Consider the following 17,770-nt stretch of genomic DNA (forward strand, 5'->3'; position numbering starts at 1 on the left):
AGTTCTCATCTACTAACCCCTAAACCCAAATAAAAACTTCTATTCCTTTATGTAGCCAATATTAATTTATACTAAAGTGTGAATGATAGCTCCCATACTTTTCTAATAACATTAACTTACATGAATCTTTAATTAATGTAGAAGTACATTATTTAAATGTACTTCAACAAAGGAAAAGGGATCACAGGCTTTACTTCCTCTCACCTTGCCCAGCCCTAATACCTTGACTCCCCAGAAACAGCCCATTCAGTGTTCATCCTGTCCTTGCTCCCAATACCTAAAACCAGTAAAACTGTCTCCAGGCAAGCCAAATCCTTTAACATCAGAGAGACTCCCAGTAGAGAAAAAAGGCTGGCCACGTAAATCTCCCTAGATTTGATTCTTGTACTTTTAGAGAGACCTCAGAGCTGTGACCTCACATCTTAATTTTCTCTCCCCCATTCTCCAGCTATTCCCAATCACATGGTTATCTGCTCATGACTTTAAAAAAAATTAAAGAAATGCATGATTCTAACCATATGACATTGTGGAAAAGGCAAAACTATGAAGACAGTAAAAAGATCTGTGGTTACCAGGGGCTGAAGTGGGGTGGGGGATGCATAGGTGGAACAATGGGATTTTTAGGGCAGTGAAACTATTCTGTATGACATGGTAATGGAGGACACATGTTATACATTTGTCAAAACGCATAGAATGTACAACACAAAGAGTGAACCCTTATGTAAACTATGGACTTTAGTTAATAATAATGTATCAATATTAGCTCATCAGTTGTAACAAATCTACCACACTAATACAAGATGTGGCAGGCTGGAGGTACAACAAGGTAGGGGGTAGATGGGAACTCTTGGACTTTCAATTCTGTAAATATAAAACTGCTCTAAAAAAATAAAGTCTATTAATCTTTTTTAATTAGAGGAAACACTGGTTAATAATGCCCACCAGGTACAATGGCTAATAAGAGCCAAGATAAGCAGTACAAGAGGAAAGCAAAAAGTAAAAAATTAAGACTATAAGCCTTGATCTCAAACTGGAGAGGACAATAATTAAGACAAGGAAAGAGACTTGAGGAAATGAGAGAAAGACAACTCTCGCAGCATTTTTATAGTGACTAGTGTGCAAAACACTAAAGCAAATGTTTTCTCCCTCAGAGAAAGAGAAGAGAAGCCAAGCTCATACGGGGCACTGAGATACTCAGCAGAAAAATCACCACCATTAAGCCTCTGGCATACTTACGAGTGTCACCCTGATGCCTCTCCCTGTGGCTAAGCAATCAGAGCTTGTCATTGTAACCAAGTCGCAACCTGTGCTGGTGCCAATCTGTATAGTAGATTGAGGTATTTTTCAGAAAAATCAAGGGGTAATTGCCCAGTATCGAAAGAAGATCTGACCCTTGAGAGGAGAAAAGAGGCGTTCCTTTTGCCATTGGATGATCCCCTCTGGAATAACATAAATGGCTCTTAAGAGAGATTATATATCTGATAAGCAGAGCTGCAACTCTGACAGCCAATCTGCTGAATGCTGAACAGAGCACTCAGCTTTCTACAATGACTCAAAGGACAAGGTAAAGCTGCAGATTTATTCTGCTGACTTTCCTTGCAGAGCTACTCAAGTTTTTCAAAGGCAAAAAGGAAGAACTCTTTCCTTCCAACCCAGGGAATTGCAAATTCCACCTGGGATCTAAAGACAGAACTATGTTTGCTCCAAATCTGACATCATCGATGTGAACAAGAAGATTTAAAGCTGGAATGATGGCTGGCAATTTTAGTCTTTAGAGCAGAAGCTGGTTCAGCTCTTCAATCTGCCAGCAGAATCAGCAGCCACACGGGGCACATGGTGTGCCAGACTGGGAATGGGCTAATTTCACAAAATTCATTCTCATTCTCTCTGTACTTTCACATGACAATTGCAAATAGTCCAGATTCTTACGAAATCACAATCTTAGGTAGCATATTTCACTGCACAAAGAAATTTCAAAGTAAAAACACAAAGGCACCATTACAAAGAGATAAATCCCAAAGCTTCCATCTTTTCTCCATGATGCTTTCTTTCCTCCTTGAAATCCTTTCCTTAACCTGTTAATTTTATGAGAAGACGTAAAAAGCAAAATCTGTCTACAATAAACTATAAATAGCAGCATTTCTGCCTCACAATTTGTATGTCACTTCTTCAAGATGAGATTTTGAACGAGAAAAGCTTTCTATACATCCAAACTCGAATATAACAGCCACATGCTATGATTTATAGGACAGTCCTTCTATGGTTAAACAGATTCAACCATCAACAGACAAAAGAAAAACTAGGCTTGAGAGTTAAAAGATACCCAATTTGTTTAAAACCTTTTTTTATGTTATCTTATGATAAACAAAGACTAAAAAACACTAACATTTAGAGGGAGTCAGTTTTATTTTTATTTTTAAAAACATGCATTACTGTACTGAGCAAGTACCCTGGAACAGGTACTGGAGGAAGGGGATTAATAATAACAAAATATAGCACAGAAAATTATAAGCAGGCTAAACCAGAATAATATTTTTTCCCCAAAACAAAATACCCCTTTTTAGAAAAATGAAGGAAAAGAGGAAAAAAAAAAAAGTTTTGCTCTATAAATAATACCATCAAATGATCAATTATATGTCTTAAATTTTTAGACATAACCCAAAGTCTAAAATATAGCTAACTGAAATTTAGCTAAGTGTTTACTAACACTTGCAACTGTAACCCTTTTAAAGGGATTTACCGTTTAGTTATAAAGACAATTAAGACTGAAACCTGGCTCTGACCAAACTCCAGCTGAAGGTGCTTTTCTTGTATTATAAAGTCCAATTTAAAAGGGGCATTTTGTTTTATTTAAGTCACTAGCATATGGTTAAAAAACTTAAGTTTGCCCTGTTACATCCTTTGAGCAGAACATTTAAGTTCTCTTTCTTCTCCTATGAAAGAGCATCCAGAGAGCATCTCTTGCACCTTGTTCGTAATGCACAATTTATCGGCATTTCGTTTCCTTTCTAAATGGCCGGGAGGGAAGAAGAGCTCCATAGCCACTGTGTGTGGTTAGTAATGGTGCTTTTACTTGTCATTGTACAAAGCCTGTTAAATATTTACAACACAGCAATATCTAGTCCTAAACACCCAGTTGTGAGTTTGAATTTTTTTAGAAATAAATCTATGACAAGTTTTCCCCAGCAAAACGCCAGAAGACTCTCCTAACAGCTTCAAGAGACCCAGCGGGTCCAGAGGAGCAGTTATAGGCCATCTGGTGATTACTTATTATTATTTATACAGCAGTGTAGATGTACACACAGATGTGTTATGAATCCACATACAGAGTAGGCCTTAACAAGGGCTTCAGACAAAACGCGACTGCTGAGCAAGTCAATCTGCATTAAAGAAACATGCTAACCAGACAGAGGGAGCACAGTGGCTGTGCTTCAATTTGCCGCATTAGCTGGAAGAGTTTTTGATAAAAGAACGAAGAATTCTATATAATAATGACAATATCTTGTAAGTTAACAACCTAGTTATATGTACATGGTTTTGCAGGGGTGGCAAAAGAGGGATTAATGAAGGACAGGCTCTCATATGCAGAAGGCGGTTTATAAACTCAGCAGTTTGTAAAAGAAGGGACTAGGAAAGAGGCCCTTCTCCTGACTCAGGATGAACTGAGATACAAAGACAGAGGATTTTTTTTTCTATCAGGAATGTTCTGAGAACAGTTTCTGGGCTCCCATACCAAATATTAAGTCATATCCAAGGAAAACAAGAGTGAGTAACTGAAAATTTTCACCTTAATTTCTTGGGTATAGCTCCAATTAGGTTCATACGGCCTTTTTTTTTTTTTGGCAGACTGGAGCTTGGATGCTTTTAACCTACTATGCTCTTAGTAACGTAATAATAAATATAACACAAAAAACTAAAATAACCAACCACTTGTTTCTAAGAGTAAATGTCAAAAGTGCCAGATCTGACATTAAAAAAACTTGGGTTTAATTCCTTGCTCTTAACATGTCTACATTTTTTATCCCAGTCCCAGTTTTTTTCTTTACTATGCATAACAGTGGTCTACTGCTATTACAAGATTACATAAAACTGCAGCATACTTAAAGTGGACTGAAAGTTATTTCAAAATCAACATATTATTATTACAAAAAACAAGGTTAGCATTTGGCCTAATTGTGTATAAGGCAGTGTATCTTCAGCTGCCTGACAGCATGCAGGCACTCTTACCAGATGGGAACTGGATTAATTATTGAATGAAATATGAATTATTAAATAAAATTTTGAATTTTATTTATTTATTATTTTTTCTTCGGTACGCGGGCCTCTCACTGTTGTGGCCTCTCCTGTTGCGGAGCACAGGCTCCAGACGCGCAGGCTCAGCGGCCAGGGCTCACAGGCCCAGCCGCTCTGCAGCATGTGGGATCTTCCTGGACCGGGGCATGAACCCGTGTCTCCTGCATCGGCAGGCAGACTCTCATCCACTGCGCCACCAGGGAAGCCCAAAAATTTGAATTTTTTTAAAACTCTTGGCAGGGGGTGAGAAAGAAAGGCTTATTTGTTTGCCTGAAATTGTTTTCACCTGTTGAAGCATGTAAAGATAGCACATATCACAGCACATATCACCACAAGTGGTGTTTATGTACCAGAGCCATTTTTTCCTGTTATTCTCCAATTCAAGATGCTCCCCTAACATAAAGAATTAGTAATCAACACCAGCCATTCTTCCTTGCTTTTCTTTTGTGCCAATGCCAGTTAATAGGAAAACCTGCCAAAGGGACAGAACTAACAATCCAGAGTCCCACAGTACCAGCAGAGCCTATTTCATGGGAGGGCTGGGATAACAGGAATAATCTCTATAGATTTGTGTTACATAGGCAATAAAATATACACCTATGCAGCATGCCAGCATTTAACCAATCATAGAAGCTATTTGTTGCCTCATATATTACAAAGCAATAGAGATTTAAGGGATAATGTTCATGGAGGCAGAGGATACGAAGCAATAAACAGCACTGGAGGTTGGTTAAATGCCAAGTGAAGCCAGGACTACAGCACCATAAACATTATTCCTATTATATGACAAGATAAGGATGTAAAGAAGCTGCCCTCCATCCCACCACAACTAGGGCTCTACTGCTACCCTGGCCTTCGGAAGGGAAAGCAGGCTCCGGAGGTCTTTGAACTAGTTATGCGTGTAGTGTCTCAGAGAGATATGAACAGAACATCAACCTGTACTGAAATGTTCTCTGGGAGAAGAAAAGATCTGGTAGTAGATATCCTCGGTGGGGGTGGGGTGGGGATAGAATAACAGCACCTCAGCATCACAATGGGTAGAGAAACAATCAAAGGATTTTTCCTTAAAAGGACAGAGTCGATACACAGTGGTTATAACAGAAACCTTTCTCAAAAATGGCTAATAATGGGATGATATTATCCATGAATAGTACCTTCTCAGAGGAAATGTGTTCCTGTTCTTAAGGAAATAGACATTCTAAGTAAGAAGCTTATACAACCAGCTTCTGCTCAAAGACTTGATGGTGGTAACCAGAACTACTTAAATCTGCATAATTCATACTGCAAACCAGCATCATGGGCCTGAAAGGGAGGTATAGGAATATGGAAATTGTTGACTCCTGGTAATAAATATTGGACAAGGAATTCCCTGGCAGTCCACTGGTTAGGACTTTGAGCTTCCACTGCAGGGGGCACGGGTTCGATCCCTGGCTGGGGAACTAAGATCCCACAGGCAGTGCTGTGCAGCCAAAAAAAAAAAAAGGTACAAATTTCCAATAAAACATTTTAAGGGAATTCCCTGGTGGTCCAGTGGTTAGGACTCCATGCTGTCACTGCTGAGGGCCCGGGTTCAATCCCTGGTCACGGAACTAAAATCCCACAAGCCCGGAGGCATGGCCAAAAAAAAAAAGGACAAAAGGCATCCAAAAGGTAAGTTACCGAACTGTATCCACATGAAGTAACATCTCAAATTCAAGATTACTGACACACAGTAATTTTTCCTGCTTCCACATGCCACAGAACTTTATAATCCACCTTCAAGTAAAAGTGCCCCCCAAGCATTAAAAACTTACAAGACTTCCTAGATTCAGCACCAAACTGTATTTCTAATATTTTAATAACACAGAGGCAAAGCTATTTTATAGTTACAATGTTTTTTAAATAGATGCTATCTTATAAACATTTCTGAAACCCATACAACTCAAATTCAACCAGCGCTTTACCACAGGGTATCTGGGGCTCTGCTGCCTTAACAACACTAACCCATTCTCCAGAGGCAGCTCTATTAACTATTCCTGCGACCACATTCTGTAAAGAAATATTAGCAGGAATATTACTTTCCCTGAGTTCCTCTTCATGAGGGTGATGAGGCCTCAAGAGAAACAGAGACTCAACAGGAGAATAGGAATAAGTTAGCTCAAAAAACTCTATCACCTGTCTTTTCAGATAAGAATGCAAAGAACACAAACTTCAGCAGCCATCTTTTTTTAAAAAGTACATGTAGCATATTTAGAACTCAGCTGTGTCACATCAGACTTACTGTTGGGAAGTGGATCATGAACAGAATCCAAAAATAACAGCCATTAAAGACCTAGCAACCAAAACATGTTTACGTATCCATTGAAAGCCCGGTGGTTTTGATTATATGGTGGAGCACATAATCCACTAGTCTATTTTAGGTGAATTTTCCTTTCACCTCCCCTTAATATTATGGCATAAGATGATTTCTGAATTTAAGGGTACACAGGGTAAAATCTGGGCAGAGAACAGATATTTAAATAATACAAGATTCCTACAGTTTTTGTTGGTTGGTTTTTTTATGGATCAGTCTCTTGAATTATAATTTGCTTTCATTCCTTCTTCCTCTAACTGGTAGAAGCCACTGATTTTTGAGACTTCTATGGCTGCTGAGTTCTAAACATGCCTTGCAAAAATGATCATGGTCCTTATTACCTCTCCTGGGACTTACATAGCCTTTTTATTATTCTACCATTTCTGGAGTAATCAATGAATCAGTGACAACTGATTATAAATAGGCTTGAAGGCCTCAAAGTGGCTACAGAATGAAACCATTTTCAAGGTAATAAGGAAGTTGGGACGACAGGCCAAGGGTAGTTCACTTTACCAAATTTATCTTCTCTGTCAGATTTTCACTATTTCATATAACAAAGCAATCATAGTAAATCTTGTAGAGATCCCACTCTAGAGTTATTTGTTACTAGATATTGGGAGAAACCTGAAAGGAGACTAAATATAACTAAAGGACTACAATCTCGGGACTTCCTTGATGGCGCAGTGGATAAGACTCCGTGTTCCCAACGCAGGGAGCCTGGGTTTAATCCCTGGTCAGGGAACTAGATCCCACATGCATGCCACAACTAAGAGTTCGCATGCCACAAGTAAGGAGCCCACCTGCAGCAACTAAGACCCAGTGCAACCAAATAAATAAATAAATAAGCAAGTAAATAAATATTAAAAGAACTACAATCTCACCTGACCATAAATTTTTGACAGGCAAAGCAGGTAAAAGGATGAATCATGCTACCTCAAAGCCTTAAGTTGTAGCTTTTTATCCTTTTTTCTATGAAACAGGTAACTTGAATCCAAAAGAAGGTAGCAATCTCCCTCAGTTCCACACTCACTGAGGGAAAAAAAAGCCTCAGGATCTATGCCAGAGGTTATAATGAATCCTAATGACCAAAATACCAACAAACAATTCAGAAATGGGAGGGAAAAGTAGTGGAAGGAAAAGGCTTATGGTAAACAGAACCCAACAATACAAGAAGGACCCAAAGTAAAAATCCCTGTTTTCCTACCTCTTGTCCAAAATAATGCAAAACAAAAACAAAGAAACAAACACAAAGCCCTTCTGGGATCTCACAAATCTCGGTGAAAACTACTTTTTTCTGATGAGATAGCCTGAAGAAACCCTATTGATATGTTTTCTTTCTCAGAAAGCTTAAGAGATGCTTTTCCTATGTATTCCTTTAGTTTTACCATCCATTTTTATTTATTTAAGCCCTTGTCTGGGTAGTCTTAAGCATACAATACATAAGAGGGGCACTGAGCAGCTTAAACAATAAGTGAAGAAAAATAAATCTTTTCACCAAAAGTGCAGGTTCTTTAAAGTAAGTGAGATAAGTAAAAAGGGTACCCGGTAACTATTATGGGAGTCACAGTAAGCACTATAATCAACAAATTCACACACAAAAATTTGGAGGAATCAGATTCAGGTATGTACTCCCATAAAGCTGTCTGAAAAGTGAAACAAATTTACTCTATTTTCCCAAGTGGCTTCTATTGTAAAAAAAAATATACACACATACACACACACACACACACACACACACACACACCCCACATGAGGAAAACATGCAGTCAACAAACAATACAGCTGAAAGCTTTGACAAGGAAGGAAATAAACTCTACAATGCTAAATACTTCAGAATTGGCTTTTTTAGTCTTTTATGAAATTTTCAGCATTTACTGGAATTTGGAGTCATCCTTCTGCCCATTCCTTGTCACCAACCCTATTTGTCTCTCAAATTCCAATTCTTAGGAATCTCTGGAACTTAACTCTCTTCTTTTTATACTTCTCTGAGTATTTACAATGTTTAATAGAACTATTCTGCAATCCCACATACTACCAGTAAGTGTCACTGGACAGTCACATGACATATTCCTAACTGAAAAGAAATTCAACCCTTCAGGCTCCATAAAATCAACTGTTGAAGGCAAATAAAACTCTCTTGAATAAAACTTTCTTTGTATTCCTTTCTTCATTCTTTGCGGAACATGGCAGAATGGGAGGATCTAGGAATAAGTGTTAAGAAGGTACAAAATGAAAAAAAAAAAAAAGGCAGTTTCAACAAAATTATTTAAAAAGTACATGATGAAAAATATTTGACACAATGTATACGCATACAAACAATAACATGGCAGCTAACACACAGAACAAGGCATTTAATGGTGTCAGACAGGGAAAATGGCTGAGAAAACTTGTAGCTGATACATTGCTGTGAGATCTCGGATTCTATGTTGGATTTGTCCTTCCTAGACAGGTATTTGCCTTAGCTGCTAACAATGATTTTCTTGATCAACAGTCAAAAGAAACCTTTTCTTATTTAGAAAATCCAAAATAGACTCTGGCAAATTGAGGTTCACAATGAATGGGTGCATTTTCAGCTTCCTATCCAAATATGCTAAGCAGGCTTTTACATCCATGAAGGTTGAAGAAAGGATATTTCTAAACTTGCTTTGTGTTTAAATAAATAGCTTTAGAAAGGAGGCGAGAGCAACATGTATTCCTCAACACTGTGTGTTGCGAAACAAACACCAGTAGAATAACAATATGAAAGAGAGCAAGGCAGGTTTCATTACGGTAGAGTGTCTACATTTCCTCATAACTTGGATTTACACACTACAAATCCTCTGATCTGATTACCTCCAGTGATCACGTAAAACACTGGCTTTAAACTCTTTGCCTCAGTGATAAAACAGCCACTTTGATTCACAACGAGACATTCACAATAAAGTATATTGTAAACGTACCTGTCCACAGCCCGGGGCATTGCACACAAACGGTCTGTCGTCTCCCATATTTCATATAGCAGAGCGGAGCTGAGGAGGGGGAGGTAGGGGGAAAAGTTATGTTAAATACGTTGGAGTTAAAAAAAAAAAAAGTGCTTCAAAAATATCGAGACTAGAAACAGGTGTTCCAAGAATGCCGTCTATCAAAGCTGTAAACACAGGCTACTTTGGGGAGACCCATTAGACAGGTGGCATATGATCTACTGTGCCTCAGTTGAAACTTTTAATTAGAAAAATTTAAACCTAAAGAGTCAAGGAATTTCAAGCCTTTTACTAGATTTTTCCCTCTTTCTGCTACTATATAACACACTTCTCCAGTCTGCTGAATTACAACCAGTGCAGTTCCCTATGTCAATAAATCCACTGAACGCTCGATGCGGAAGCCATATTTCTGAACTAGAGAAGACCAAAATTTGTCATTTAATTAATTAAGGGATTATAGGAGGGGTGCTCCATTTTACAGGGCCATAATCTGGCTCCCTGGTGTATAAACAATGAGACTGTTGGCAAGGGCCGTTTATCCCAGATTATTGCCAAAGAAAACAAAGCACCCATCCTATTGGGCTACATGGGAAATGATTTTCATTAATAAAAAAATAAAAATAAAACCCTTCTCTCCCCACGGGGAGCCTCCTTCTCCCCCCACCAATCGTCGGTGGCAAATGGAGAAATATCGGTGCCCTTCCCCCCTGATTCTATTTATGGCTAGGTTTTTAAAAGCAGCAATAAAACAAATGTCGACTCTTTGGGGGTTTACTGGGTGAATATGTTCCGGCTGTTTGTGCTGCTCTCGGCCAGAGTTCTTGGGCTGCTCTGTTGTAGCCAACAGATGTGTGCTGCTGCATGGGATAAAAGAAATGGCACTAAAAGGCATCACCATCCATCCTCTCCGTTTCTCTTTAGAATTTAACAGGGTTTATACTGTTGTTGTTTTTTAATTATTGAAGCTAAACTTTTGAAATGTTGATCAAAATTCTTTGTCAAAGAACAATAACTCCAAATGAATGTGTTGGGGAAATTTCTCATATCCCAACTAGGAATAAAAATAGAGGTGGAGATGGATAAGGATTAGAAATGCAAATCATAGTAAAAATATTCCTAAAAGATATAGAGTATTTTGAAAGAGTGAAAGAGAAAAAAGGGGGGGGGTCACAAAAATAGTCTTTATAAAATAAACTCCTAAAGGACATTTTCAAACATCCTTCTACAAGACAGAAAGCTGTATGAAAGAATACGAACAAGGGAAGATGAAAGAGGAAGAACTACAATTTGAATATGCGTAGAAACGACTTCAGAACTATAACCAAATTTCGAATTTTCATCTTGGAGATAAACCAAAATGTCAGGTTAACCTCAGTCAGATCTACGTCAAAATAAATATTAAAGTGCTAGACCAAATCTGGCAATCAGAAAACCATGCCTAAAACTCAGAGGGCAGTGGTAACATCTCTCCTACTCTCTTAAGACTCACTCTAGGGTTGGAAACCCGTATTTCTGGTAGTCTGATCAGTAATTCCACAACTAATCGCTGTTTAAAATTGTGGGGTGCCCCATAAAATACAAAGGGCTTCTTAGCAATCCTTCATTGTGATAGGAACAGGGTCTGACTATGAAGGAAACTGATGCTGCAGCACTGCTGTAATGGAAGAGAGCCTGTATGTACATAGGTGTACACAGATTTATATCACATTTAGCCAGGATAAATTGCTTCAATAAATTCTGTTCCTGGGAGAGGCCAGCTCAAGCTGATGATTGGTACTGGGAAAATGAGAGCTTTATTCTTCACACAGCCCCAGGACAAGGAGGTCTTCTGGTTTGTTTGTTCGTTTGTTTTAAATACACTTTCTAGAACTACAACACAGTGCAAAAAATAAATACAAATATACAACAGTAAATAAATGCAAAGACCAATGCCATTATGGCTGAAAACTCAGAACATTTCTGGAAAGCAACTGATCTCTGGAAAAATTCCTAACAACTGCTGTGCTGGAGGTAATTTTACTTCCTAGTCCCAGAACCTGCTTTTCTAATAAAATCACTAAATGAGAATTTTATTTCAACAAGATCCTCTAACCTATTTTCAATCAGGAAGTAAACTACAAGGGATAGAGCAGATGTAACATAAGCAGGCAGGATTCCTTATTTTTACCTTAGTTATGTTTTTTGAGGCTAAGTTTTCTCAGTTTTCTACCGATTTAGAGGAGGAAAAGGGTCTTGGCTGAGAAGTGGGGCAGCACAGGTATAGGAAGTTGATTAAATAAATTCTGGAATGGTTTTCCTCAAACCACAGAATTCAAAATTTAACTTGGTTTTGCACAGTCACATCACAATTTATGGCTTCCAAATTTTATTTCATTGCATCCTTACTAGGAAATAGAGATGAAAAATCAAGACTTTCTAAAAGCAGAAAAAAAGGCAAAAATAAGTTTTGGGGAAGAGAATTAAAATGTAACAGAAGCAAGCATTTTCATGGCTCTTAAATATTCAAATCTGTGGGTCACTAACTAAGATTTCCTGCTTCCTTCCGATTTTGCTGCCTTTTGTTTTGCCATTTTCACTGAAGAGAGATCACAATGGGAGGAAGAAGGCCCTCTTTCTTAAATACCTACAATTATTCTTTTTTTTTTGTTCCCAACCGCGTGGCACGTGGGATCTTAGTTCCCCACCCAGATTGAACCCACGCCCCCTGCATTGGAAGCGTGGAGTCTTAACCACTGGACCACCAGGGAAGTCCCCCTACAATTATTCTTCAATCATTCCCTCAATCTCTTGCTCCTTTTCATTTCCATCATTCTTGCTTTTAACTTTAAAGTGATGTCTTTTTTTAAAATGAAATATTTAACAATAATGATCTGTCTCTCCACTTAAAAAGAATTTCCAGTTAACATCATTCTAAAAATTTCTTTCATTCCCAGTCTGCTATATCAATCGCTACATATAAAGAATGCCATTGCTTATTTCTATTTGATACTTAAAACTAACCTCTGATAATGAGAGGTCAAACTGATGTCTCCTCAAAAACAAATAGCAACACATTTCTGTAGTATAAAGACTGAGACAAAAGGTGAAATCTTGAATAATGATACTGCCATTCACTAGAATTTAACTCACAGCCCATTTGTAACTGTACTGCTTGACAGGTAGATCACGTGTCCAGGCACGGCATTCAAGTCTGTCATGTGTTTCTCAATCTATTCTTCAGGATGAAACTCAAGCATTCTTTAGAACTAAGCAATAAATGACAGACAGGGGATACACATATTTAGAGACATTTCCAAAAGAAAGTGAAACGCTCTCAGTGGTGATCTTAGAACAGGAAAACAAAGATGCATAAAAAGGCTGTCCTAGGGGTCAAGGAAAAGGCTCATGTGCTCAGAATGCATGAATGATAAAAATTGGTATTCATTAAAAGAGAGAAAGTTATCTGAATGCTGGCAGAAAAGTGAAGAAAATCCAAGGTTTAGAGAATGATTTTAATAATTGGGGTAACTTCATAGAATCTTACTTTTTTTTTTTTTTTTTGCGGTACGAGGGCTTCTCACTGTTGTGGCCTCTCCCGTTGCGGAGCACAGGCTCCGGACGCGCAGGATCAGCGGCCATGGCTCACAGGCCCAGCCGCTCCGCGGTGTGTGGGATCTTCCCAGACCGGGGCACGAACCCGCGTCCCCTGCATCGGCAGGCGGACTCTCAACCACTGTGCCACCAGGGAAGCCCCATAGAATCTTTCTTAAATAGTTTTGTCAGAGCCAGAAGTATATCCTAAAATGGTCAATGTGCAAATAAGAAAACTGATTCTCTGATTCTGTGTGTATACATATGTATATCTATCTTTTTTTTTTTTTAATGGAATGAGGATGGAGTCTGCCACTGAGGTCTACAAAAAGTCAGTTCTCTGGACCTGGCGTAATATAATTATTTCTTTAGTAACCAACTGATGTTATTAAGATGGCCCAACGTAAGGTAAGGAATAAAAGCCATGTATCAATATAAACACACCCAGTGGCCTGTTTGCAGGTTCCTAATAACAAAAAGCAGATATTGCTAAGTATAAAAAAATGAGAAGGGCATGTACACCATAAATATCAAAGATTCATGAAAATCTAGAAGGGGTTCAAACTAGCTATCATTTATTCATTCAAAAGCATTACTAAAGAACTACTAAGTGCCAGGCAAAGCGGACACAAAAATAAAGACAATAGTCTTTTGCAAAAAAAGAATCTTTCTCTCAACTGTGTCAAAGAAAACCAGAGCTGGACAGTAGTTAAAGCAGTAAAAAATGGATTTTATTCAGGACTATTGCAATAGTGGCTAAGAGATCTCAGTATATAAACCAGGCTCAGTTTTCAATACACCATGGGCCAGTGGGAATTAACAGCCAAGGACCAGGGTAGAGTTCAGTGACTAGAAAATTACTAAGAGGAAACATAAGGGGTAAAGGGGATTCTGGTTAAACTAACCTAACAAGATTCTTGCTGATGACAGGCCAGGGTGATGAGACATCACCTGAGGGATGGTAGTAGATGAAGAACCTAATCAGATATGAGAGAGAACAGATACTGAGGGTGGGGGGCTCTTGCTAAACTGACTTAGCAAGGTTCTTGCTGAAATTCAGTTTTACAAGGAAGTACACAGATAAGCCTAAAAGAAGGTTCAGGAGCCTGACTAAAGTTTGGTTGGGAAAAGAATCCTTGTCATCTGGCATGAAAGATGCCAAGTAAGGGGTAAGAATGATGGCTTAATTTACAAGTTCAATTAGTCATAGGTTGATCAGTATACGTATTAGATCCCTTACTATTTCTCCTATTCTTTTTTTTTTTTTTGCGGTACGCGGGCCTCTCACTGTTGTGGCCTCTCCCATTGTGGAGCACAGGCTCCGGACGCGCAGGCTCAGCGGCCATGGCTCACGGGCCCAGCTGCTCCGCGGCATGTGAGATCTTCCCGGATCGGGGCACGAACCCGTGTCCCCTGCATCGGCAGGCGGACTCTCAACCACTGCGCCACCAGGGAAGCCCTTCTCCTATTCTTTATGGTCATTTATCAAATTATTTTACTAGCAATTCCAGAGTATATACGAGCACAAAAAAGATGGCTAAGTCTTGGTAAAAGATCTGACAAGGAAGACGTACGAAACTAATAACTACAATTTACCTTTGGGATCAAAAAGTACATTTAATCATTAAAAAAATTCATTAATTCAGGGACTTCCCTGTTGGTCCAGTGGTTAAGAATCTGCCTTCCAATGCAGGGGAAGCGGGTTTGATCCCTGGTCAGGGAAAGAAGATCCCACATGTCGCGGGGCAACTAAGCCTGCGTACCGCAACTACTGTGCCCACACGCCTCAACTAGAGAGCCCATGTGCCACAAACTACAGAGCCCATGCACTCTGGAGCCCATACGCAACAACTACTGAGCCTGCGTGCCACAACCAGAGAGCCTGCACACCGCAATGAAGAGCCCGCAAGCCTCAACTAAGACCTGACGCAGCCAAAAATAAATATATCTTTTACAATTCATTAATTCACTGAACACTTTATTCAGCGCCTACCATATCTAGGCCCCAAAATTCAACAATGAATGAGACACACAAGATATCTGCCCTCATAGTGCTTACTTACAGTCTACAAAGAAGAGACAAACACAAAGAAATTAATAAACAAAATCATTTTAGATTAATAGCAGATAATTGCTATGAAAGAAATGAAATCGTGATGTGTTAGTAACTAGAAGTGGACTACTTTTAGCTTCATGAATAAAAAGGAAATGGCTGTATTATTGTGACCAAAAGGGGAATGGGGAAGAATATAGAGATCCAGTTAAAAACTTCTGGAAGCCTTTCCTTTCATAACACGGTTGATGTTCAATAAATATTTACTGATTTAATCTGAAGTAGATATTCAAGTATACTTTGCTGAAATTTTACACTTATCTTTCCAAGTTTTGCAGAAAGCTGCTGGGTCCACAAAACAATCACTATGCAGGTATTTATGCATTTAAAGCTATATGTATTTAAGACATATTTTAAATACATATTTATAACTACTTTGTGCCTAAGGTACTTTATGTGACTGCACCCAACCAATTCTATGCTTTTCCTATCATACAAATAACACAAAAGAAGCTCTACAGTTTTTGGTTAGACTGTTAAAAATGGGGAGAGGGGAGGTATTTGTCAAGTTAATTGACACTTAACTGACCCTTGAAAACAAAACCCAGACCAGAGCTTCTACGGTATATTTTCAAGTATAAAAGAATGCTTGCTAATCAAGGATGCAGCAGAGAGGGCACCTTAATATGGGACTTGTGGGAGTACATATATGGACAATCTTTTTGGAAAGCAATCTGGCAATGTTTATATTAAGTGTCTTAAAAAGTTTTACACCCTTTGAACAAATCATTCTTCTTTCAGGACTTTATTCTGAGGCTAAAACCAGAAACATGGACCATTTATATATGAAAATGTTCATCATAGTCATATTTATAACAAAAAAGGAAAAGGAATTAAATGTTTAAAAAGAATGGATAAATATAAATTAAGATATTGTCTTACAATAGATATATTTAAGTTGTTAATAATAACCTTTCTGAAAGCTATTTAACAACATGAGAAAATGCTATACATTAAGTGGGGAAAAAAAGCAGGATACAAGGGGCTTCCCTGGTGGCGCAGTGGTTGAGAGTGTGCCTGCCGATGCAGGGGACCCGGGATCGTGCCCCGGTCCAGGAAGATCCCACATGCGGCAGAGCGGCTGGGCCCGTGAGCCATGGCTGCTGAGCCTGCGCGTCCGGAGCCTGTGCTCCGCAATGGGAGAGGCCACAACAGTGAGAGGCCCGCGTACCGCAAAAAAAAAGCAGGATACAAAATTGCATATGCACCATAATTCCAAATCTATAAAAAAGCAAACAAAATAATAAGCATAGAACAAGATGAGGGAATTAATGTCAAATGTTAATAATGGTTATCTCTGGATAATGGTATTCCAGATGATTTTATTTCTCTCTTTCCACCTTCAGTATTTTCCAAAGTCTCTACAATGATCACAGATTGCTTTTTTTTTTTTTTTTTTTGCAGTACGCGGTACTCTCACTGTTGTGGCCTCTCCCGTTGCAGAGCACAGGCTCTGGACGCGCAGGCTCAGTGGCCATGGCTCACGGGCCCAGCCACTCCGCGGCATGTGGGATCTTCCCGGATCAGGGCACGAACCCGTGTCCCCTGCATCAGCAGGCAGACTCTCAACCACTGCGCCACCAGGGAAGCCCACAGATTGCTTTTAATAAATCAAAAACTTTATAATATAATTTAATAATAAAAAGAATACTGATCTGCATGACTTAAAAAAAAAAAACATGTCTGAGTTTAAAAAAAAAAAAACAGGCCCGTATCTGCTAGACTATTCCGGTTTTTTTTTTAAGATTTTTTTTTTTTTTTGATGTGGACCATTCTTAATGTCTTCATTGAATTTGTTACAATATTGCTTTTGTTTTATGTTTTGGTCTTTTGGCTGCAAGGCATGTGGGATCTTAGCTCCCCAAGCCGGGATTGAACCTGTACCCCCTGCATTGGAAGGTGAAGTCTTAACCACTGGACCACCAGGGAAGTCCCTCTGCTAGACTACTCTAAAGCACTAAACAGTATACTATTTAAAAATTATACAAAGTCGTTCACTCTCTACTACAAAGCAACAGAACCACAGAACCAACTGACAAAGTTTAAAATGAACTACCAAAAAAATCTTTCTAAAAATGTAAACTAACAGCATCAAATAGAAATAGACATGGTGGAAACTTAGATCGATACACAGGGTAAATCAAGCATTTCAAGATAATTCCTTATTAGTTACCCTCAAGGACCCGTTTTCAGAATCCACAAATGCTGTCTAACAACAAGTAGTACTTATATTAAACACTTAGAAATTGCCCCAACTGTCCAACACAAAGTGAATAAAGTGAGTTGAAACCAAGCTTAGCAGGTACTGAATGCCTTTCAGTGAGCTACAAATACGCTAAAAAATTTAGACCGGCACCCAAACAGAGCTCTACAGGCCCCATTTCCCTATGATATTAAAAAGAAAAAAATTATATATAAACAGTTCTCTTCCAAAACCATAACTTTGGATACCAACTTTCAGACTCTTAGATAATTTAGCTGCTGCTAAGCAAAGAGTACAAA

The 17,770-nt window shown here is 38.7% G+C and overlaps 1 protein-coding gene across 3 annotated transcripts in view; it reads right to left on the bottom strand.

Moving 5' to 3' along the window:
- ATF7 (activating transcription factor 7) overlaps positions 1 to 17,770 on the bottom strand; it is a 91,151-nt gene that overhangs the window by 62,839 nt on the left and 10,542 nt on the right. For all 3 annotated transcript variants that reach the window (XM_022572013.3, XM_022572014.3, XM_022572015.3), the window contains exon 2: positions 9,565 to 9,633. In XM_022572013.3, the coding sequence (XP_022427721.1) occupies positions 9,565 to 9,612 (48 nt within the window). In that variant the 5' untranslated portion in view covers positions 9,613 to 9,633. The remainder of the gene's footprint in view (positions 1 to 9,564; positions 9,634 to 17,770) is intronic.

The sequence above is a fragment of the Delphinapterus leucas genome, chromosome 11 (assembly GCF_059928025.1).
Source record: "Delphinapterus leucas isolate spDelLeu-1000000601 "Yukka" chromosome 11, BTC_Dleu_Yukka2, whole genome shotgun sequence".
Taxonomy (NCBI): Eukaryota; Metazoa; Chordata; class Mammalia; order Artiodactyla; family Monodontidae; genus Delphinapterus; species Delphinapterus leucas.